The sequence below is a fragment of the Gymnogyps californianus genome, chromosome 7 (assembly GCF_018139145.2).
Source record: "Gymnogyps californianus isolate 813 chromosome 7, ASM1813914v2, whole genome shotgun sequence".
Taxonomy (NCBI): Eukaryota; Metazoa; Chordata; class Aves; order Accipitriformes; family Cathartidae; genus Gymnogyps; species Gymnogyps californianus.
In genome coordinates, this window is record NC_059477.1 from 2,864,325 (window position 1) to 2,889,050 (window position 24,726).

Consider the following 24,726-nt stretch of genomic DNA (forward strand, 5'->3'; position numbering starts at 1 on the left):
TATTAAGGGAGTTGATATAGTTAGCAACAGAGACATTGTATCTAGTCGCTCTTTTTTTTCCCTCCTTTTTCCCTTGTAATTGGCTACGAGTGGCTCTAGATTCCCAAGGAGAGGCTTTCTCCACTACTTCATCATCAGCTGCCTGCCACTGCGTTTATATTTTCTTTGTTTCTTCGTTTCTCTCTAGTTCATATTTTTCTTTTGACTGAAGGTGGAATGACACATCTTTTGAGACCCCCTCCGCAATTTTTTTTACTCCTTGAGGTTTTCTCAGAAGGGTTAGTATCTCCACGGGGCAAAGCTGACCCTTCTGGAAGACCTTCCAACTGTGCTTTTGGCCAGGACACCTGCGTTTTTTTTCCCTCGGGAGCCAAAATCTTTATCCACAAACATTAACTAGAAAGTTTTGTTAGGTGTTTCGTTGTACTAACTGCTTGTGTCCCTTTTCTCGTAGACCCTGACTGGGCCAGCTTGAATCTGGGAGCCCTCATATGTATCGAATGCTCAGGTATACACCGAAACCTCGGCACGCACCTCTCCCGGGTCCGCTCTCTCGACCTGGACGACTGGCCTATAGAGCTCATCAAGGTGATGTCTTCTATCGGGAACGAGCTGGCCAACAGCGTCTGGGAGGAGAACAGCCAGGGCCATATGAAACCTTCGTCAGACTCCACAAGGTAGGCTTGCTTACTCCATCTCACCGTGGCACACAGCGGGCAGGTAGTATGTGATACTGCACGTGGCCGAGGCTGTAAGCTGTGAGCACATAAATCCTCATTTTGGCATTGCAGTCAGAGGTGGTAGGGTGTTACGTATTACAACGTGGACTTTTAAAATTCTCCCTTGGAGTACACCTTGTAAAAATCATTACGTTATATGTATCTTCACTGCATGCCCAGGAAGAACGTGTGTCAAAGGGTGGGGGAGTGTCAAAAGTTGAGCGACCCCGTTACTTCTTCACTCTTGTGAAGGTTTCCTCAGCAGCTCTACAATTTTTTTGTTCAGTTGACTGACTGATGAAACAGTGGGAGATTGAAGCCTCCCGCCTGGTTGTTCCTCAGTCTAAATTATACTGTAATGCGTTTCTTTGTTTTGGTCGGCCACGGAGTTCCTGGCTCTTGGACTATCAGTTTGTGATTAATAATCTGCCTTCAGTAGTTAATGCTCACCCAGGAATTTCTACCTGGCCATCAGGTCTTTGGGTTCTCATCACGGATGTTGAAAGTCCTGCTTACTGTAGACTTGCTTACATTTTTTTATGGGATATGTGTGAAACCATAAGTTGGTGGGGGGGTGTGTTTCCTATAAGAACAGTATTTTACCTACCTCTCATAGCTCAACACAGTGAAAATCTTCTTTCTGCGATATGTTATCCTACCAAAAGCTAAAGGATTTTTATGCTTAATTTATCTGATCAGTGTCAAAGAAAGATGTTTTGAGAATACTTTGCTGATTTTAGTAGATTTGAGACATAAGTGCTGCTAGTTGTAACTAACATATTGGCTTGGGGGAAGCAGAGTGACCTCTGGCAGACTGCGTTTCAGCAGGGGGGGTTCAGGCAGGAGAAAGACCTTCTGGACTACCTTGCACAGCTGGGCCAACCTTTGAAGTTGTCTTCAGAAGTGCGTTACAATTGTTTTAGGGGGAGCTCCAGGGGGGCATCCGAGCACTGGTCGGTCCCCAGGTAGCACACGATACGATGGAGGTTTAGCTCTCAGTGTTTGCCTCCTGCATATGAGAGAAATCAAACAGAGGGAATTATATACTGATTTTGTTTATGTATATCTCTGGATCCTGCTTTTTCCAGTGTCGGATCAAGTGAAATTACAACCCGGGAGTATATACCTGGGCCACCTCCTACGCTGTAGGAGTAGGTTTCTACTGTTGTCTGTAATAAAGTCAACTGTTTCTTATTGCATTATTTCGTTAGCACTGAAAAATGAATTTGTGGTGCCACCTTTGGTTCATCTTCGAGAATGAAGCCAGTACATTAATCAGGCTACTTAGATGAATGACTATGCATATAAAAATGTTCAGGGAGACCTACACAGAGGTTTTGTTCGTACATAAACTGTATGTCTGCTGTATACGTGTATATTATTAGACAGCTAATATAATGATTTCATCAGGTAGATTGAAATCAACTTACTGCTGCCTTTCAGTCATTAGTATTACTTTAATCCAGAGATCTTATGTTGTTGCACCTAACAAATATATGTTGCTCCTTAGTATTAAGGTGAGCTGGAGAGATACCTCAATTCTAAATACTTTTAAAAGGAAAAGGCGTATGCGCAATTGGATTTTTATTTAAAAAAAAAAAAATTAGTATAGGTATAATAAAGATCTTATCATGAAAAATCTAAAATACATGTGACTGTGATGAAAAGAGAGCCATCCATTTGAATTAAATTATTCAGGTTTTTAGGTTTGGAAGTGAGTTTTACTTATAAAAAATCAACTTTGTTCTCTTTGTATTTCATGCTCAGAGCTTATTTTAATTATTCTTTGTTTCCGTACATCTTCGTGTTTATATTCAGCTGTTTATGTTTGTCAGTGACATAATTGCACTTTTTTCCCTGGACTATAATATTTTTGAACAAAAGGTACAAGGATTCATTTTATAAATACGCATTGCCATCTGTGTGTCCAAGTGCACACTTACTTGATGGAAGAGCTGTTAGAAAAGATAGAATTAAGATTATGTGAAAATTTTCCCAAAAAGCAATGGTAATCTTGCTTTGCTACTCCCATTTTTTTCCGCTGTTTGCAGCAGGGACTGAAGTGATATTTTTCACATAAATATCTGAAAGGTCTGCTTTTTCAAAGTGTGTGCCTCCTTTTGTACTTGACTTTGGTCTCTACTAGCATCATAATCCTTCTGTCCAAGGTGTGGCAAGAAAATAAGTTCAAGTTGTTTAGATCTAAGTTGTGCATTCCAGTTTCTCACTGCTGTTTGCAGTTTTGCATGAGGAATCCTATCAGAAGCAGCTACAATGGACCTGAAGTGGGGTTAAACAAAACCCCCCCATTTTTTGTTGTTAAGGATTGCAGGGGGAAGAAGCAACTGAAGTTGAGGGACTGGGGGAAGAGGCAAGAAAGTAAGCAAATGGAAATACGTTGGGGAGCTGAGATTTGGAGTTCTGGTGGAGGAGGGATGGAGGGAGTCCAAGGATCTTTGGAGATCGGTGAAGAAAGCAGCATTCAGCAGAACTGCTTCTGAAGGGGAAGAGAGCTGATAGGTAGTGTCGGGGCGCTGTGCCTGCCCATGCTGGTGAGCTCTGGGATCAGCTGGAGTCTGAGAGCTGCTATATGCAGAGGTTCACGCACTCAACATGCTCCTGCTTTAATGAGTTCTCTTCTCACCGAAGCCCCATCAGATGGGAGAGGGAAGTATTCCCATGTTTTCCTCCAAGTTTCTTCTGAACTTGTTCATATCCCCATTCCCTTCTGCAGCCCCGCTTACTACATCTGTCCTGCGTCGTACTCCCATTTTCAGTTCCGCTTCATATACTCATTAATCCACCCTCCATGGCTTTCCACATGTTTGCTCAGACCTTCAGGCTGTGCCTGCAAACAAAGTGCTGGAAACACAAGAACAGAAGATTTCTTAACCGTTCCCCCACCTGATCGAAGGCTTAGCATAAAGCATCAGTAACAGACCTTAGATAAATACAATCTTCTCACGTGTTTCTTTATGATAGGCATGTCTCTTAACTCTTCTGTCTCCACTGTGCCACCCCCAAAGCACCAAAAGTGGTCAGCACAATGATTCACAGCTCTGTGAATGGACACTACTTGTAGAGGGGGTCAGACATACATGGGTTTCACCATTTCATGTTGTGTCTTTCTGTTGGAGGTGAAACCATCGGTGGAAACCCACAGGCTTTCTAGGGGCAAAAAAAAGGGTTGACTGCTCGACAGATACTGAATCTGTTGGGCTGGGAGGCTTGAGGAGCGTTCACATGCTGGACTAAAAGGAACCTGGAAGTCTTGACATGGCTTCAAAAGCAGTCCCTTCAGCTTGGGAGAAGCTGGCACTGATCACTGAATCATTGCAATGGCATCCCATGCGTTTCTGTTGAGTAGAGGGAAGGGTGGAGAGACCCAGGGAGACCGATGTTTTGCAGGAGGGATTGCCAAATGGGTGCTCTAGGTCACGGCATAATTAAGGAGTCTTACTCAGAAAAATGCCACCAATATTTGTAAAAACAGAGCTATGCCAGGCTGTGAGTACAGCTTACATTTTTAATTTTGCACACTCAAAAATAAGATAAACATTATCAAACTTAAACCACATCAAATATACCATACTGCTGTCCTTTCCTAGTCCACTCAAATTCACTTAAAACTCTTTCTCTGAGAAATTCATGGGGAAAGATAAACCTGGAAACATATTTTGAAGGTCAGAAAGGCTCTCAGATTGGAAGGTGTGAACTCAAAGCCTGAGAGTTTTGTAGCAAAAGTCATTACTCCTGTTATTTTCATCAAGGGTACACTGCCCAGGTATGTCCTCTAATGTTAACACGTGCCAGGTCTCATCAAGTCTTGAGAGGCAGCTTATAAAATAAGCAGATCTCCGGGTCATTTGGTGCCTCTGGATCAAAAGCAACACCTCAGATGGCCTCTAGCATTAAACTGGAAGGCAGCGCGGGTTATGGGAGCACAGGTGCAATGGGATCCCCAAGGAAGCAGCGTAGAGTAAAGCAGTAGCAGGAGGCAAAGTTCAGACTGAGGGTCTTGGCGTGATTGCGGGGAGGAAAGAGGAATAAACACGAGCTCCCGGTGAGCACGAAAAGTTGGCGAAGAGGCAGAAAACCCAAGCGCAGGTGAATACGTGAATGCGAAAGGGAAAATGGGACCAGCTGGCCTCCGAGCAGTGGTGTCCGTGGGTCCCTGATTAGGTCAGCTTTGGAAGGCTGGTAATTGGTTCCAGCAATTACCAGCAGCCCTGAGAACCGCCGCTCAAACTTCGGGAGCCCTGTGACAAATTGAAGCTGACTGCTGGTGAAGGAGTATCGACTTCCCATTTCTAAACAGGGGGATCATTAGTCAAGAAAAGCATCTTTTAATTACTCGCAGGAAGAAAAAAAAAAAAGGAGGGGAAAAAAGGAAAAAGATCTTTCAGTATGGATCCTGCAACAACTGCCGTTTTTTTTCCAAGTGTATTCAATATTAAATTTATTGTCTTGGAGGGGAGGGGGTGAGCGGGGAGAGTTTGCCTGCGGTCCCTCCTTCGGTAATGTGGGTTTAATTTGGAATGAGAAGTCAAATTAGAGTAAATCAATGTTGCGACAATTAACCGAGTCTGGGGATGAGATCAGGATTTTCCCCTCTAATTGCTATTGATACTATTTAAGCACACTCTTAAAACATTGATTTGGAGTGGTGCGACACAGGAGTAGCCTGGTGGGGCAGGGACAGAACCGGTCCATGGAGGAATGTTGGAGATGTGGTGAAACCAGCTTGGGGAGTCTGCGCCGTGTTTTGCCTGGGCCTTTTGCACTGGTACGTAGATCTCCTACCAGATATTTAGCTTTCTTCTGGACACACCTCACATATTTTGCTTTCTCCACATGCTATTCTTGACCATGTGGCTTCTGGTGTGCAGACTTGCTTGCCACCATCGACTTCCTAAGATATTGTTGGCCTTTTCCAAATGAGATGAGCTGCCACCATCCCTCTGCCTGCTCCAGGAGGTGATTATCTGCTCCCTGGCTCTCACCCTCTTTCTCTGAGCTCCCAAGGTCTCCATCTCTGTCTCGCTGGGAGTACTGGGATGTGTCAGCAAAGAGGCCACCTCCACCAGCTGGAAGCTGCTGGCCAAGAGGAGGGAGGGCAGCGTGATATCCAGGCACCGTCCCAGCCATGCTTTTTGTTCTCCTGCTCAAGCGATGCTGAATGTTTGCATTAGCTGTGTGCAAACCTTAAAGTTAAAGGGCTCCACCATTTTGGCGTCTTTTTGAGAATATTCATAAATAGGAAGAACCTCCAACTCCATGAAAAATGTATTTTTAAAGTGAGGGATGAGTGGTTAGTAGAAGCTCAGGCGTAGTTTTAAGCTCTGCTGAGGCAGCCCCAAGCAGCGGCTCTTTAAATGGAGCTTGGAAGTTGGAGCCAAGCAGCAGAATTGCTGCAATTTTGCTCAGGTAGTCTGTTTGCATAGCAGTCACCCTGTTTATTCTGGTTACCAAAGGTTATAAGAAAATAGAGAGGTTCTTAACGCTGTCTGAGAAGTCTGGACTTAGGAGCCGGCAGTGTTGGGAATTGACTTTCACCTTACGACGTAAGATCCAGTTTGATCCCTCGCTCGCTAATGAACTGAATTTAATGATGTCAGAAAAAACATTATGCAGCTCGACTGTATTTAGCAGAGTTTTACAATCCTAAGCTGAAGCCTGGCTTGCCGTTTCAAGGCTTGCATCCGCTGTACTGAGTGTGCACTGGTTTCTGGGGAATAACTGGGGAGCGACTTCTATGAAAAATATTAAACCATGTTGTCGTGGTTTAACCCCAGCCGGCAACTGAGCACCACACAGCCGCTTGCTCGCTCCCCCCAGTGGGATGTGGGAGAGAGTCAGAAGGGTAAAAGTGAGAAAACTCGTGGGTTGAGATGAAGACAGTTTAATAGGTAAAGCAAAAGCCACGCACGCAAGCAAAGCAAAACAAGGAATTCATTCACCGCTTCCCATCGGCAGGCAGGTGTTCAGCCATATCCAGGAAAGCAGGGCTCCATCATGCATAACTGTTACTTGGGGAGACAAACGTTATCACTTTGAATGTGTGTCCCCCCCCTTCCTCCTTCTTCCCCCAGCTTTATATGCTGAGCATGACGTCCTATGGTCTGGAATATCCCTTGGGTCAGTTGGGGTCAGCTGTCCCGGCTGTGTCCCCTCCCAACTCCTTGTGCCCCCCAGCCTCCTCGCTGGTGGGGTGGGGTGAGGAGCAGCAAAGGCCTTGGCTCTGTGTAAGCGCTGCTCAGCAGTAATGAAAACATCTCTGAATTATCAACACTGTTTCCAGCACAAATCCAAAACATAGCCCCATACCAGCTACTGTGAAGAATATTAACTCTATCCCAGCCAAAACCAGCACACATGCCTTCTTTTTTTTTGTAAGAATAATTATTCCTTCGTTATGGACAGTACAGATAAAGGGCAAGCCCAGGGAAACTGAGTAGTTAAGATCCCAATATCGTATCCTGAATCTTGTAAGGATTCTCCGTTTCCTCTGTCTCTCATTTCTTGTTCCTTTTGGCCATCAGATTGCTGTTACAGTCCTGTTGGTCTCCGATTCCTGGCATAAGGCCGCAGCGTTACAAATGGGGCCTGGGGGAACATCGGTACCTCTCTATCTGCGATTGTCAGGTCTCGTTTCTTAGCGGTTCTTGGCCTGATGAGGTCAGTGTTTTGTGCCTTTTGAATGCTCCTCCATGCCTGACACCTTTCCCATTTCAGGGATGGGGGAAGGGTGTTTTTAAAAATTAAAAAAAAAAAAAAAAAAAAAAAAAAAAAAGATTTTATTGTGAAGGGCTGACCAGAACCCATCTGCAGTTGGGTGGCATCTGCTCCCCACATGTCACTTCCCTCATTAACAAGCAATTGAATTAATTAAATGCTACTCAGAACACGCATAACAAGCTACCGGCAGTGTCCAAATTAGCACTGATAATCAAGGATGATTTCCTTTATTATCCTGCTAAGTGGTGTGCAGGCTCTGATCTCCCTGTCTGCCCTCATCTATTTACATACCCCCAGCTTCTGCCTTTAGAAGCTGAGGTTATCTTACCTAGTTAATTTGCCACGATCACCAAGCATGGCGGATTGATATTCCTGCCTCTGCTGAAGCAAACCCCCCCCTTTCTCCCCCTTTCCTTCCTCCCCAAGCCTGGTCCTTTGTATCTCAAGCTCACTGATAAATTAAAAGCCACCCCTGTGGTCTCTCAAGTGAGTAATAGAGGCAGAAATTTCATTTTGCAACTGGCTGATTTAATGATCCAAAGGGTAATTAATGGCCTGATTATCTTAATGTTAAATATGTCCGGCAGCAATTACTGTGACCTCCCGCTTGTCAAGGTCCAGGCTATGCTCTTCTTTCAATTAAGTTCTCTGGGGCTTAATGGTATGAATAAACTCCTCTGATTCTATCATTCCGGACTCTGAGATTTAAGCGAGCTAGGGGCTCGTTTGGAGTTTTAATCAGCCTGTCTTCTACTTGAGCGATCAGAGTTAACAATTATAACAAGGACAGTTTAACTTTCTTTCTCTCCCCCCACCCCCTTCTACTTCTTTATATTTTTATTTTATTATTTTTTTTTTTAAGCGCTCGGAGGGAATTTTGTTGGCTGCAGCGGCAGCTTTGCTGGGCTAGTCTCTCCCGATATAAATTATCATGTGAATGCCGCTGTTTTTCCATTTGACAGGCTTAATTAATTGGCAGGAGCGCCCGAAAATGACAGTGCCACTAATTGCAACTCCAAGTCCATTTCTGTCATTGCAGCACGCTTGTCAGCGGGCATGCCCCGCTCCTCGCCGCGGCCGGAGTTTGTTGACGTTTTCCATTTCGGTTTTCACATCTCGTCGGGGAACGTGATGGGATGTGATAGCCCAAGATGTGCCTTTGGGTTTTCCAGGCATGCAGATTGTGTGCAAGAATGACATTTACTGCCAATAAAGTTTAGACAGCTGGGCTTCTGCCGACCCAACAGCTGCTAGGGGACTTAAGGTTTGACTTAAGATATTTCAGCAAGTCCTATGAACAGGGCAGACTTTGGGAAGGAATTAATAAAAAGGGAAAAAAAAAAAACCAAACCCACCAACAAACCCTGAGAGTCGTAACTCACTCCTGGTCTTTCTGGTGGCTGAACTACGCTGAACAGCACATCTCCCAGTGAGCTGGAGTTATATTAGCTCTGTTTTGGACAGCAGATATTTCATAAAGATAATGAGGAAAATGTATAAATTATTAGTTATAAGAGTATTACGTTTTCAAACGCACCCATAAATAAAAAGACTGATTCATTTCTGCCAGTAAACTAAAACCTTTCCCCATATGACTGTAGAAATGAACTGATTCTGACATGCTAGATTGCATGCTTTCAGATTAGAGTAATTGTAATTGTTTTAAAATTAAATTTAAAAAAAAAAAAAAAATTGTCACTTACCAGTAGCTTCCAGGAAATGTATCTAATAAGAATAACTAAGTGAGGCAAATGAAATGTCAGCTTGGGTGGCGGCTGGTTGGATTTCACCGTTTGGAGGCCTCAGAAGCTCAAATGCAATACTCCAAAGATGAAGGTTAGGAGTAGTACGATGTGTTTTATTGTCCTTGTAGCTGCTTGGCAAACCTTGTCAGCCAGGAGCTGATCTGGTAGAACACTGGTGCCTGCATAGCAGCGTGGGAGATGCCTGGATGATTAAAAATAAAAACAAAACAACAACAAACAACCCCCCTCAACCCCAGTTGTCCAAGTTAATGAGCGCTTTAGATAAAATGCTTCCTAGTTCAGTTGCATGTTTCTGATGAGCAAATCTGTCTTTGATAAAAACTCAAACACTTTGTAAACAGAAGCCTAGTTTGCAATTATTATTATTATAATCTTTATTCTCCTCGTTGCCTGTGAGAGAGAAGCCTGCAAAGGAAGTATTTCTGTCTCCTTCTGCGGTGCCTTAGAGCATTTGTTAAAAAGCAAATGTGTAAAAACCACAATACTTTTTTTTTTTTTTTTAAAGTAAATAGCATAGATGCCACTTTTATTAAATTCTCTGAATCTTTAATTTATATGTGTGTATGGACCTGGCACATTGCTCTCTGCATTCGTACCTTGAATGGAACATACATGCTATGTGGGCGCTGTGATGTAGTATGTTGTGGACCCATATGGCCCATGGTCAGCAGAGGTTTCCAATTACACTGGGTTTATAGTATGTCCTGTTCATCTTGCTTACCAACTACCTTCTGGAGAGTTTGCCCGAGTATTGCTGGCGTAGTCTGGAGTTTTTGGAGAGAAGAGCCAAAGAAATAGTCGTTGCATTTGTCTTTTTCTCATTTTCCCTGATGTGTCTCACGTGTTAGATTATCCATACATCCATTTGTTGTTTGTCCTTTGAAAAATGTTTTTGAAGAGGAGAGCAATATGTTTTGGCCTTGTTTCAATACCTGCTAGCTAAGATACCTCCTAGCTAAGACGCTAAGATCCTTCCTCGAACCCAGATTTTGTGGGTATGGTGACAATACAAAAATGAAGATCAGAGTAGTGGGCCAGAGGCAATGGTCAAGCTTTGAATACTCAACTAAAGATAAAAAGAAGGGAAGGGCCTTCAAGGGGCCTTGAAAGAGAAGACAAGTACCTTTGCTTTCATACAGTAGAGGAAGAGGAAGGCAACAGTCCATATTTTAGCAGCTTTTTGCCATTTTCTTACAAGTCTTGTGGCATTTGGTGGGTTTCTTCTGTAACGTCATCCCCAGGAATTGTGGAAGACACCCCTTGTTTTTCAAGGTAGTTTTCAGTGTTGATGAAAAAAATTAGAAACCCACTCTGAATACACCCAGAAGACTTGAAGAAAGACATCCTTGAATATATTAAGCTTACAAATCAGAGCTGCTTGAGGACATCTTGCCTCTTGAGGTTTCTGCAGTAGGACAGGTGGTAGAGACTGAAATGTTTTACCTTGGAGGTACAGTCAACCCAAGGTACCTTTATTCTGCTGAGATTCTCAACAATTTTTGGTTCTATTTTTGTGTGTATTTGGCTGCCACACTGAAAAGCACCAAGTTAAGCTAAAATTCCCTAAAAAAAAAAAAAGTTGATGAGCTGTTACACTTTGGGAAATCTAGGATTCGAGTTCAGGACTCGAGCAAGGAGGATTTATTTCTATTGTATGAACAACGATGAGTGAGACAGTGGGGAGATTTCTTGGGAAAACAGTATTCATAAGTCAACGATCAGCTGTCAGAAAAAGTGGGGGTTTTGTTTGCTAGAATAAGAACCAGTCTGTTGGTTGAGTGCCTGTTCTAAAGGTCTCAAAACAGTGTAGGATCTTGGCTTCAAACTTAATTTTGGGTTTAGATGTGGACTGATTATTTCTTGGTTTGTATTCGTTCTCTCCCAAACGCCTTGCAGAGCTAGAGAGCATCTCAGATTTGAAGACCAAAGTGTCTTCATTGTGACTTCACATCTGCTTGGCCATGAGCTACTTGAAAAGGTCAACACAGAACTTACCAATAGAGAGATAACCATCGCTGTGTTTATTAGAAACTACTTGGGCCAATGTTTAACTCTGGTACTACAACAGAGGAATGGAAGAGCTAATTAGAACAAAGAGATGAATTTCAAATGAGAAAAAATTGGATATTGTACTTGTAAATTGAGGGGAAATATGGCTTACATCAAACTAGTGGCCAAACGCCAGTACCACTTAAAATGAGTCAGATGCCAGCCACTGTGGGTTAGTCTTTCCCCAGAAAATTCCTTGATACCTTTATAAGCATTTAGAAAGAAAGTAGAACTGAGACTCGGTCGCATGCCACAGCAAATTCAGCCATAACAAAAGATGGACAACGGTACCTATATGGCAGTGACATTTCCCATCCCTTGGTGACTGTAGCCTCCCATCCATCTAACTGCAACCCAGAATTGTTGCAGACTTGCAAAGGGACAAGTCCATAAGCAAATGCCGTGTTTCAGTCCAGAAGCCAGACCAGGACGATGGTTAGCTCTTCTGCAGAAGTGCAAAGACGACCAGGTAAGTTAGTTTTCTCTAGAGTCTTGAAGAGATCTGGAAGGCTTTTACTGAGAAAGAAGCATGAGGCTTAGGTAGCGTGCTGCCCTTCCACCCGCCAGTCCCTTCCACAACTTAGATAGTGTGCTGCCCTTCCATCCACCAGTCCCTTCCACCCTGCAGCCTGCATGAGCGCTATATCAATGTAAAGGAAGCAGTGGGAGTTCATGGCCAGGGGCGAGGGGGCGGATGGAGGCAGATCAGCCCTTCCAGCAGCAGCCTGCAGCTGGAGCCCATCAGGCGTAAGGTGAAACGGTGCCCTGCTAATGCTCATTTGGATCAAAATATGGATTGGTGGTGAATAGTTTTGAAATAGGTAACAGGTGGACTCTAGAGTACATTTTCTCCTTGATATATTAAAAAAAAAATAAATAAAAAATTGCTGCCTTGCCAAGCTTGGACTTGGCTGCATGGACTAGAGATTGAAACGGAGCTAATTGTGAGATGTCATTTATGGTGCTTATTTTAGCTGTCTAAGATGAGTTACCTGAATTAGGAGAACAGTGTAGTGCAGCTTTACAGTCGGAACTCTTGAGATGGGGCAAGCATGGTGTAGATGAGTATTAAACCCAAAACACCACCACCACAAACTTGATTAAGCTCATGTGCTCCTTATTTTCAGGAGTTAGCATCTATCAAATCGGATGGGTTTTTCCTGGGAGGACAACAGATACTTCTGTGACTCCAGGAGCAGCTCCTTGTTCAAAAACACAGAAATGATTGAACTTTGCAACAGAACGTTTGCAGGGGAGTATACTTACATTAGCTAGGCTTACTTGAACCCATTTTTTATCATTTACACTGAAATTAAGTTCCACGCTGCTCAATGTATGTGTGCGTGCACATATCTGCCACTCCACAACACCTGAGGAGTAAATATGGAGAGTTTCATCTTAAATATGGCAAGCTGAAAGCGACTGAAAAATGAAATTTACTGTATAAAAAATTGGGCAGCCTTACCAAAGCGACCTTTGCCCTTACTGTCTTTAATAGTAGCTATTTTATCAGTTATTTCCGAAAGCAAAAGCATTTAACACTTGTGTTGCTATCGAAATTCAGATGTTTGCAAGGCTGAAACTTGTAATAATAAAAAGGCCAAAAAAAAGCAATTGAGGAAAAAAATGCCAAATGCCAAGCATCAGCTATTACGCGGTCCCTCGGGTCAGATCCAAAGGCTCATCTATGAGATGCGTTCAACTTCGGAAAGTACTGTAAGTCGAGCGCTTGCTGCTGCTGAGGAGCTCAACAGAGCTGCTTAGCTGGCAAGGGAAATATCCAGCATATTAAAAAAATAGGTATTTTGTTAGAAAGAATTCTTATGTAAAACATTTTATTTGAAGCTTTTCTGTGGACTTGGTGTTTAACCTGTTCTTTTCACTTCTCCTGCCCTAAGGTCATGGCTGTCTCTCTGTATGTCAGGTCTCACCAAACATGAAGCGGTTTAACTAAACATATAATTCAAATTGGTTGCTATACGTGACATGAGAGCATTTACTCTAATGCCAGTTTATTCCTGGTTTGTGCTGCTGAAGCTTTATTATATAAATTATTTTTAACATTTCTACACGCATTTTCTGCTGTTAAGAGATACATAAACTAATTGTGGTTAAATATGAGGGCAGGCTGTCACTGGTTAGGCTGAGAGGGTGGGAAAGTGGTCCTCATGTTACCTTTTTCTGGGCTTAACTCAGATGGGATGTCACGGGAAGGTTGTGTTGCGTGGGCAACAAGCTTTCGGTAGTGGTCACTAGCGATGGTGGTAGTTGTGTTCCCTTCAGCCTCCCGCATTGTTTTTGACCATTTCAGCCTTCGGAGGTTGTTTGGATGGCGGATCGCTTTGTTTGAGCTTGTGGTCCAGCGGAGAAAAGAGCATGCCTAAAACCAGCGGTGGCGATGCTTAACAGTACTTTAAAAAAAAAAAAGGCAGTGCCTTGCCGTGCTACTGGTGGCTTTGCTGGCCGGTGACACTAGGCACAGAAGCAGCAGCATGCCTTTGCTTTGGTCGTGGCTACAGAACCTGCAGGGCTCCATAACAGTAACTGTGACCAACTTTCTCTCTTTTGTGATTTTTTTCCTTTTTTTTCCCTTTGTTTAAGACTGAGCTTTGTTTCTGGCTCTGCAGGAAGCTGGTAGCCTATGGCAAGGGACTGGGGAGATAAGACTTCAGTAAGATAACTAAATGAAAAGGGCAGCAGTGAAAAGATGGTGCTGGCTTTTGACTGGACTGAAACTTGATATACACATCAGCCCAAATGCAGTTTCCCCACGGCTCTCAAATATTATCCGTTTGTCAGAGGCAATGCGCTTACTGCTGGATTTTTAGATGTGCGGGTGCTGGTGGGGGAGCCAGCAGCGAACCCCTGAAAGAGAAGAGTGACCGGAAGAAATAAGACCACCATCACTCCAGCTTTAAAGTAATTAAATAGCAGGCTAAAATGTGTTGAGGTGAACACAGGTGACGAATCAGAGCCTTTAGAGGGTAGGAATTAGAGTGAGATGAAATGCCTTACTGTGCCTATTAACTAGATTGTGCAGACAGTGCAAAGTCCTGTTGCTGAAGCATTTTTTGTGCGAGTCTGCAGAGACGTACGGTAGTGAGAAGAAGCCATCTCTTAATAATTGGTAAGCCTCAAAAGGTACGGATGGGATAAGCTTCAAAAAGTCTTCATGCTGAACAGATGATTATGTCATGGCCTAGAAATCTCCCAGCTAACTTTTCTTTTTCCCCAAAAGATTTAAATTTTCCTGGTTTCATCCAGGTCAGAATTTCTAAGTGATGTTTTTGTTGTATTTTCATTTCTCTACAGCACCAGCCAGACTTGGAAAACCGAGGTGCGTGCACAATTAAAGCACGACCTCAATTAACACTTTTAAGACTCCTCCGCAAGTGGAAAGAATAGGATTGTGTCACTGTGTACTAAAACTGAAGGATATCTGCAGCCTCCAGCTTGAGATAATATCCAGAAGTTGACTTTTTTCCTTTCTTCTCTCAAGAAGCAAAAATTTGTAGCTCTAATCCTTTGCTAATTACATGCGTGTGCTCCTGTCTGAGCAGATCCAGACCAGATCTGCTTTGGCCACTTGTGCAACTCCTGCAGCTCAGACCAGTCATAAATAGATACCTGAGATTGCTTGGATTGGCCTGTTGCATTAAGGCAAAAAAGAGGGAAAAAAAACACCTACAGAAATTAAGGTTGCTTGTTCAGACCTCCAGTCAAGGAGAAATAGAAGTTTTAATGGATTTAAAATATTACTGCAGTTGCAATTTTGAGAAGTAGTCCGAACTGCAGTTTTGGTTGGTATAGGTGCACCCAGCTGTGGTTTCAGCTGGCTGCTGTGGACACCATCACCAGTGGGAGAGTATTGATGTAGGTCAGTGCTTGCTTTGTCTGGCATCCCTTGGGGGAAGACAAGGATTTACTGGTGTGCCCGCGCCGCGTGCACACTGCAAGTGATCCACATACATGCAGATAACCCACGGTCTCTGGGAAATGGCCAACCCTCTGCCTTTGCGTGGGGTGACTATGTGCAGCACAGGTTTATTGCATGCAGCCTTTCCTTGCTGTTCAAATAATCAGGTATTTGTGAGCCTAGAAAGGTTGAGCTCATAAAAGAGGACAGGTTTCCTGACTGTGGAGAGATGTAGACCATGATCTGCAACCTGCTAATGGGCTGTGGTGGTCAGAAGAGCTGCCCATGTTCTAGCTAAGGATCGGGCCCCTTTCAGGTGCACAGTGAAATCATTCATCTTATCGGGTCACTTCTGGAAATAATAGCTGTTCCCTCCTATGGTGTAATGTAAGTCTTATGTTGGATTATAATTTGGTTGGATCTTTCCTTGTTCGCTTTCTTATTTAAATAGAAATCCACTGGCACTAGCATTTTGCAGGCAGGATATAGGTTGTAAAATACTGCTGAGTTTACATGTTGAAGAACCACATTTAAAAAAAAAAGGGAAAAAAAGAACATCCCATAGCTTGAAATGTGAGTGGGGTAGGAGCTGTGCAGAGACAACTTGCTTTATACTTTTAGGAGTTTGCCAACCTCATTGCTTGGCTTATTGCTCAAGGGCAAGTTAATTAAAGCCAACAGAGAATTTAAAATTGGGGAAGGGGAACATTTCTTAATTATGTTGTGGAATTTCTTTCTAATTCATGTCCTTTCAAAACCCAGTCTTTGTGAAGATCAGCCCCGAGACCGGTACGGCAGCGTGTAGCTGGCACACAGGTTTGCTGGTGCCTCCGTGAAACATATTTGGAGGCTAGATAAACTCAGCTGCCGAAGGTCCCTTTGAAATGCAGAGTATCCGTTTTGTATGACTGATGGCAGTTCTGTTACAAATAAGCCACCAACATTTTGAATTTTTTTTAAGGACATAGTGTGGTTTACAAGGGGTCTCGGGGTGTTTGGAGGGGAGGCGTGGAGGAGCAGATGAGACTTAGGGATGCGCAGAATCTGTGACGGCAGCGCTCAAAATGAAATGAGAGAAGAGTGTCCAGAAAGTGACTCTTCTGATAAAGTTTCGGGACTTGTGAAATTAATATATGTCCAAATCTGATGTTTTAGCTGGCGTTTGTTGTCACATTTGCATTTTTGTGGAGCCAGACAGCTCGTTGGATACCAATGTATGTGTTAAAATGTGGAATAAGAGAGAGAGGAGAACATGAGATGTCACGGTGTAAATTTTACTGTAAGCTTCAGAAAGGATGTTTCAGTAGTGCAAGGAAAATACTCTTCAAAAAATGACCAACATCAAATGTGATACTGTATTAAGAGGCAAGTGCATGTGACATCCTGGGGGAGAGAGGTTGGGTTTGTATTTTTAACAGTTGAGATGTGGCGGACCATCTCACTGCTGCAGTGGGACATACAGGAATCAACCCAGTATAGGGAAGGCTTTCAGGATAAAGGAAAAAATAGTGTTGACAACCTAAGAGTAATAAAGTAATAGAAAAAAGAAGCTGGTTTTATTATTCCTCAGATTAGAGACAAGGAACTTGGGCTAACAGACAGAGCTCTTGTATTACAGAAAGGTATATACTGCACCGGAGCTGCGGCTCACTGAGCAAGAACAGGACTATGTGGTTCTGAGGAGGGGAGTGGGATGCAGTGCCTGGCTCCTCTGCAGGGAAACTGGTTGAGTCTCCAGTTAATCATGAGAACGATTTGTCAAGCAGTATTTAATGGACAGCTTATGAGTGTGTATGTGGGCAGGGTAGCTTGTAAATTTGAATGTGCCTATTTTCTTTGACAGCAATCAATAACTGTGCTGTTTATTAATGCACTTTGAGAGGTCTTCTCAGACTTTTTATGATCGGTCTGGCTCTCTCAGATCAGTCAAAAAGAAATGACAAAGCAGAGCAGGACTTCTGTGTTTACAATCAATATCGCGCTTTTGTTTTCATGCAAATAGAGGAATTGTAATATGCTTTTGCATGGGCCCGTTTGTACCACTCAGTGCAAGGCAGCAGACTTGGTGAGGAGGGTTGGATCGCGCAGTCGGTGCCAATATCTACACGAGTGTTTTGGTCTGGAGCAGGAGAAGGCGCTAGTTTGGTTCACGGGATGGTCTCGGTCCACACAAACTGGATTCCCTTTGGAGAAACCCATCTGGAACCTCCGTGTGCACCCAATGTGCTCCAGACTCTACTCTGAACATAACGGGCCAACCCATGGTGCTTTGAACCTCTTGTATAGTTGGGAATGTTTGAGTCAAAGGATGAGGCTCGATCGATTAAAGGTAATGCCCCGGGATCGTTAATATATAGGGTCCTTGGCACCAGCTCCTCCAATCTACACGTCTGTTCCTATTGCACCTCTTTATTTGCCAGTGTAGGCAGAGCCTGAGTTTTCCACAGAAAGCAGTAGGTGGAATTAAGCCGCCTGGCCCAAACCCAGGAATCAGCTCTCAATTGAGAGCTTGCTTCCAGGTTTCCTCAGGGTTTGTGGTATAATTTGGGGGCCTTTTGCTAACGTCCAGTTCTTGCTGGCCTCAGAGTATTTGATTCTGGGATTTTAATGGAATCTTAATAAGTACAGTTTTGTCTGAGGTGTGTATATTTACCAAACATATATTTATCAAGCAGAGCAAAATAATATCCAAAATATATAAAGTATGAAATATTATTTTATATATGTATATAGTGCCCTTTTGCTATTAGTTCAACATTCAGGAAAACTAGTTTCAATGCTTTAAAAAAGAAAAATTAGGTATTTTCTGGAATATGCAGGTTTTGTCCAAGAGAACATTGGGTAGCAGTTTGCAAAGCACGTAAATAAAACTTGGCTCGTTTTTGGCGGGGGCGGAGGGGCATCACAGGCCTCAGTTAAAAATCTGAGCTTCATTTAAGCCAGAGCTACATCAGCGGTGAAAAGTGGGATAAGACTCACAGTAACTGAGCTTGATACAGGGATCAAGGTGGGTGCATGTCATGACCATAACTTGCCAAAATGGAAAGGGAATTTTGGACAAGAGCGAGAAGAAAGATTTCAAGTCTTCAGGAAGTATCTTCAGGAGGAGATTTTAAGGGGGTTAATGAAATGATAATAATCGTGGGGGGATGGAGGGGTTTGCAGGCATTTGGAGGTGATACGCTCCTTGGAAAGATGGGTTCTTGTAGTTCAAGAAAGTGCTCCTAGGAGTAGGGGATGAAATTGAGAGGAAGTGTTTGGACTGGTTACCTTAAGCTGTGCAGTCATCTCCCAGGGAAGGCAATGAATCTCACTGCTAGTAAACACATGATGGAGAGCAAGGCAAGGGACCAAGTGGTCTAGGTGGCCTTTACTTTCTCGATTCACTGAATCTCTGATAAGGAATCTCACCGCATTCAGCAGCTGCAGCAGATTTTTAGAATATTTCTTCCTGTTTCATGTTGAGTCCTCCATCACTCCAGAAGACTACAGAAATCAGCTGAAATCAAGATCTAATTCCAGTGCTCTTTCCTCCCGTGTCCCCTGCTCCCCTCTTGCATCCGCTGGATGTCCATTTCTGTAAGTTTTCCCTTCAGAACAAACCTATCATTTTTCACCACAGGATATTTACAGCTTCAATCAGTGCCAAATTCAATTGGCTTCTGATCTCATCGCTGGAAGTTATAGATGCAGATATTATTTGCACTGCGGTTAATTATGGAGCAATCAAACTTTGGCTTTTCCACTGTAATTTCCTCTGCCAGCTAATTTAATTAATCACCCCCAGCTCAGCTCTTCCAGCTGCGACCGGCAGGGTCATTAATTAGACATGTGGTGGTAGCTCATAGACCAGTTCCTGTTAAGGGGCTGCTGCCCACTTGATCTCTAAGGGAGTGAGAGCTTTTTTCGAAGCATCCAGGCAGGATTCGAGGTAGCTGCCAGGTTATTGTATTCCTCCGAAGCAGAAGCGATTCCCAAAAGATGGACCGCAAGCAAACAGCGGGATTGCTGGGACTGCCGGCACTCAGCTCACCAGCACGTTCGCAGGCAGGACTGGGAGCAGTTCCCCACCGAGATGCGATGTAGGGTCTGACGTGGCAGTCCATCCTTTCTGGCCTGATCCAGGAGCTTAAAAAAAATGCTCAGAAACTTGATAGACCTCCTTCTGACTGTTTGTGGGAGCTGCCTGGCTTTTGTCAGATGGAAAATAGAAAATTCCCTAACGCAGACAAGAATTAAAACGTGCTTTTTAATTGTCAGATTACATCAATAATAGGAACTTTTTTTTTTTCACTGTAAAAGCTGTACAAAATAACCAGCTAGGTCTGTCGCATTGTTTGGATCTCAGAATAATCAGTAATTATTATTTTTTTGAGGGTAGAAGAACCTTTTACAGTAGACAAATAGCTTGATTACATCCAGCTTAAGAATCTCATCCTGAACATTTTTAGCAGAAGACATGTAATTTGGGCTATATGGTAGCCCAGCCTAACAGCCCTGGAAAGTCCAGGCATTTTCCAGGGAAGACAACGGATCCGTACTCTCCACTCATGCATGGTCTGTCCTGATAGTCAGCGATAACAGACCCTGCTGTTGGGTTCTACTCTGCATCTGAAATATCAAAGCACCCTCCAAAGCCACCGTGTCCTCAGCCTGCAAATACAGTTGTAAGCATCCTTCGTTTTATTACCAGGATCTTCTTTATCGTTCTTGGAGTGCCAGCAAAGCCCCTGGTGTTCCCATCATACCACATATTGGTTCTTGGATTAGGTAAGCTAGAAAAGCTGAAAATCGCCAGGGTAGTTGGAGCGCTCGGGCAGCTTTGTCAACAACGTACGACAGCTAGCTAGTTTTACTGCACTTTGATTTTGAACCTGTTGCAAAGCTGCCATTTCCAATCAGTGCATCTGTCTGCCAGCGGTAGATTGCTGATGGATTAGTTGGAGTCTCCCCCACTTCTTTTCAGAATAGACAAACTCCACTCAAGACAACTGTTTTAATCATCTTGGGTCGCAAAGCCTCCTTTCAGACTCTTCTGTCCAAAACATCCATCAACTCCACCCAGTAATAGTAAACTGAAAATCAAAACTCGGTTCTCTTCACCGTGTAACTGTAACTGTGTCTTTTGTAACAGCCAAACAGCGCTGTGGTCGCAGGCGAGCTCCCTTTTCTGAAGGAGGAGAAGGTGCTTCTGATGCAACCCTCCCTTCAAATGCATCATACTCTTCACAGGTGGCTTTTTTTCTTGCTTGTATCTCTCAGAAGATTCCCTTAGTCTGACCTGTTTTGGGAAGATGCTTTCGATACAAAGTCCTTTCCTTGCTCGCAGTCAGGGAGAGCTTTAGGGATTTTCACAAAGACGCAGTTCAGCAACTGATTCAGAGTGGAGGGGTCACGTCTGCTTTTACCATCACAAGAAGACAAGGAAGATTGTTGACATGTTATCGCTATCGAAGCCCTGAATAAGAGAGATTTGTAATTGATAAGAAAGCAGCCTGTCTCTTCAGAGAAGCTCTACACCTTGCTTTGGAGCGAAAGTTAGTACTTCTACTAGACATCAACACGTACAAACTTCAGCAAGTAGCAGCCGGATCACCACGCTAGGAACACTGCTTTTGGAAAACCTTGCTCAGCTTGAAGTCAACAGTCTTATAGCTGGAAATGCTGCTGCTGGAAGGAGTGGGGCCCATGGGGATCTTATATCTCAATCTTAAAAAGGTACTGCTAAATAATTTACAGCCCAAAAGTAGAACAACTGCCAGCATTAACTAGAAGGTAATCTGCTATGAAGACCTGAATCTGGAATGGTCCTCAGTTCCTCGTTGAAGAAAAGCAGCACCTGAAATTCCTAAAATAACCAGCAGTGTTCTATAGGCAAGCTGGAAAATTAGTTTGTTTTTGCTCTGCAAAAATTAGAATTGCACTTGGTCTTGATCAGCGGATTGCAATCACCCTGTGCTACTTCACCTACTCATCTCGCTTGGTTTTGTTTTATTTGAGCAATAAATATCTTAAATCTTCCCAGAGCTATTGCATGTCTTCTGTGGAGACTCATCATAGTCCTGCCAGGCATTCATCAAGGCTTCCAGTGAGCCACCGCATTAAGTATTCCTCTGCTCCTTATCAATCAAAACAGTTTACTTATAACTTTACTTTTTCCTCCTGAAGTAATCAAAATTTGATATTCCACAGATTGCAGAAAATTGTCACTGCTGTATTCTGTGCTAATCCATCACATGAAACAGGCATAATTTGGGCATCAGAAGAGCATTAAATGTTTAAATAAGCAAGAGCCAGTCAATGAGAGAGTCCATTAACCGCTCCAGATGACAGGGCAGAAAAATGTTTGGATCACAGGTACGCTGGGAATCGCAGCGCAGACCTTACAGAGCAATGGGGCATCTACATTCTGCAACAGGCACAAGGTTTGCTGTGTTCTTCATGATACTGCTCAAATATTCGAAAGAAATACGTAAGCCAACAGAATGGCATGAGTGGTTTTTTTGGTTTTTTTTTAGCTTAAGCTGCAGTATGAAGCTCATTCAGCTCTCTGTGGAAGATAGTCCAGGAGATAGTTAAAGACTTCATCACTTTCTTGTAGCCTTGTTTTCTTCTGTACAAGCTAGTAATAGCTTTCCGGGGTAGCTTGTCTATTAGGGATGAGAGAGGGGAAAAAAGTCATTTTTATCCTGTAGACTTGAGCAAAACATACTCATTTGCCATCTTCAGTTCTTGAAATAACTGCTCTGATAGTAAATGCAATGGGCAGACCCCACGTGATGAGGCTGGCCGGTGTAGACGTGTGTGTAAGATGTTTCACTAGTTCTCGAGAAGTGCTGGGGGACTTGAGTCCACCTTAAACTATGAAGGGTGACGAGGAGACTTCTCACAGTCACTTCTCAGCTTGAGGGTGGCTGCTGTATTTCTCTATGAAATGCCCATTCCAGTGGATTCAGGAGAAAATTCTCCACGGAGAGGCCATGGATGTGGGATTTCTTGTGCCTTTATTCTGTGGCAAGGACCCAATCCAAAAGTCTCCTTGGCGGAGGAATGATGGTCTTCTGGTGAGTATTGTGATTCTCTTGTGATTTGGCAAAGCGTCAGCAAAGTAAACGTTGAGTCGCGCTGGATCAAGGATATGATTTGTGTGTACTTGCAGCCCTCAGTTCTTCTGTCCTCTCCTATTTAAGTCAAGTTGCATTTTAAACTAACTTCCCCTTCTAGTAGTAATTATGTGTATACTGTTTCCCTTTGCTTGGCGTTGTAAAGCAAGCTCTTCATTTTCAAGGGGAATAAATACTACGGGCAGCCGATGGAGTTCTGCAGTGCCAGGGTATTTTGCACCAGTGCAGGGACACATCTTATCTTCAAAATAAAAAAAGACCTATTGTAATTAGAGAGTAAGCCTTCTTTTGAAAGGGTGACTGGCAAGGGGAAATTATAAAGACTTGAGACAGTAATTATCAGCCACTGAAAATAGCAAATCAAGCTGTCCCTACCAATATCCCGGAGGAAGGTGCCCCAGGAGCCGTGGAGAGGGGTTAGATTAGAGGCGCCTGGGTGCGAGCCCTCTGAGCCGCGGAAGGTGCTGATTGTAGTTGTCAGTTTGCTGCTGCTATAAGCTCTCCTGCTATAAATACAGCCCAGCCACCCTCGTCTTAAAAGGATCCTTAAACCTTCCTTTTCTCCCCTTCCACCGCTTCAAAAACACAGCGGCTGACAGTCCAAATGTTTGAAATAATTGGATTCTGCATTCTAATTCATCTGTAAAGTATTCGTTGATTAAATTAGCCTAATAGATATTATTTCTTACATGACTGCATAATTTCATCCTGATTGGATCACTATGGCACTAACGAGTCCTCCCCATTTACTATTGACTTGAGAATCACAGAAGGCTAGAGATAACTATCGTCTTGTTTCCATTTTTTTTTCCTTTCCCAGGCTAAAAGTTAAACTGATTTATACTAAAAGGGCATACAGCCAATGCTCAGGTACAGTTGTATTTTGGTCTTTGAGACCGGTGTTAGAATGAAAAAAATATTGGTTTATATAATCTTGAGCCCTCTTTTATTTACTCAGTGGGTTGTTCTGAAGCAGAAAGATTAACTGACCATTTAAATTCCTTCGGGGGAAAATGGAAATATTTTTAAATAAAATACATTTTATTATCTCATCAAAACAGATAGGCGCATTGCAAATGAACCTCATAAGGACTGCACACATTCAAGGAAATGAAAATACTCCTTTAAAGATAATGTTTCAATGAAAGTGGTTTTAGCCTCTATTAGTAAGATTTTTTTCTTTGAGCTGCAATTTGAGCGTAACCAAGAGAAAGGAAGAGGAAAACAAAATTATATTTAGTTTTCACACTAAATGAGAGCAGATATTTCTCTCCTAAGTAAGAAGCAGCTACCTCGGCGTCCCGCTCGTCTGCTGTAAGGACGACGACGGGCTCGCGCCCCTCTAGCTCTCCGCATGCAACCACCCACCCACCCAACCCAAGCAGACCTCCTTCTGCAGAGGGTTTTTGTTGGGAAGGGGTTAACAGTACGATTGGCTTTTTCCCCTGCCCCAGTGGCTGGAAACAGCTGGTGGGTTTTGTATAGCGCCGGTGAACTGAGCAGTCGAAAGAAGTTTTTGGCAAACACTCGGCCTGCCCGGGACAAGAAGAGGTGGGTCAACTCAGGAAACCGTTTTCATGAGCAAACGGGGGAAACAATGACCGCTCAGCAGGAACAGAAGGGAGACCCGCTCCCGCTGAATAGCTCCCCCCCAGAAAACCCGGCTCAAAAGGAAGAAGGTCCATTCGCTTCTGGGAATCCAATAAATTGTTTCAGGAAGTGAAAGTCTGTCCAGGCTAATGGAGCCGTGATTGACAGGTGGTTCTCATTACGGCGCCCATCAGGGGACAAAGTGAATTCCAATGTTATTTAAGAGGTTAAGTAGAAATAAGATGCAGGTGACAGCCCAAGGCTGAGGCATCGTGCACTGCTCTTCCTAAGGGGTTGGGGTTTTTTTTGTGAAGAGCCTCCACAAAATTTAAAATGAGTGAGGGCAGGGGCAGTTTGGCAAGTAAAATTTGGTCCTACCGCGACTAACGATGAGCTTACCTGGCTGCACATGAGAGGGAGCAGGGAAATGAAGATTGCTTTGGTAATTCTGGCATTGGAGAGTTCCTGTTCCTTACATCCACGTAACGTGGATGTTACGTCTGTCGAGGAGGTGCAGCGAGGTGAGCTTCCAGCACTGGCTACCTTGTCCTGATGCTCTTGGGCACCTCAATGTAGGAGGAGGAGGACAAAGCGCCGTGAAAGACTAGTGGTTTCTTCTTCTTGTCAGAAGCTCAGACGATCCTGTGACCCTTTTCCTGAGCCCCCACAAGAACGTGTCGTAGCACTCAGAGCCAAAACAACTACAATCATACGATGTTTCTCTGCTGCTCGTGCTGTGGCAGCTGACGAGAGCAAATCACAAAGCTTTTAGCTCAATCAGAACAAATCTGAAGTAATTTTGAATCAAAATATGCAGAGGCCAC

At 43.5% G+C, this 24,726-nt stretch overlaps 1 protein-coding gene across 1 annotated transcript in view; it reads left to right on the forward strand.

The window, feature by feature from the left end:
* Positions 1-24,726, forward strand: part of AGAP1 (ArfGAP with GTPase domain, ankyrin repeat and PH domain 1) — a 385,969-nt gene that overhangs the window by 347,270 nt on the left and 13,973 nt on the right. The window contains 1 exon segment of the mRNA XM_050900363.1: positions 455-677. Within this exon segment, the coding sequence (XP_050756320.1) occupies positions 455-677 (223 nt within the window).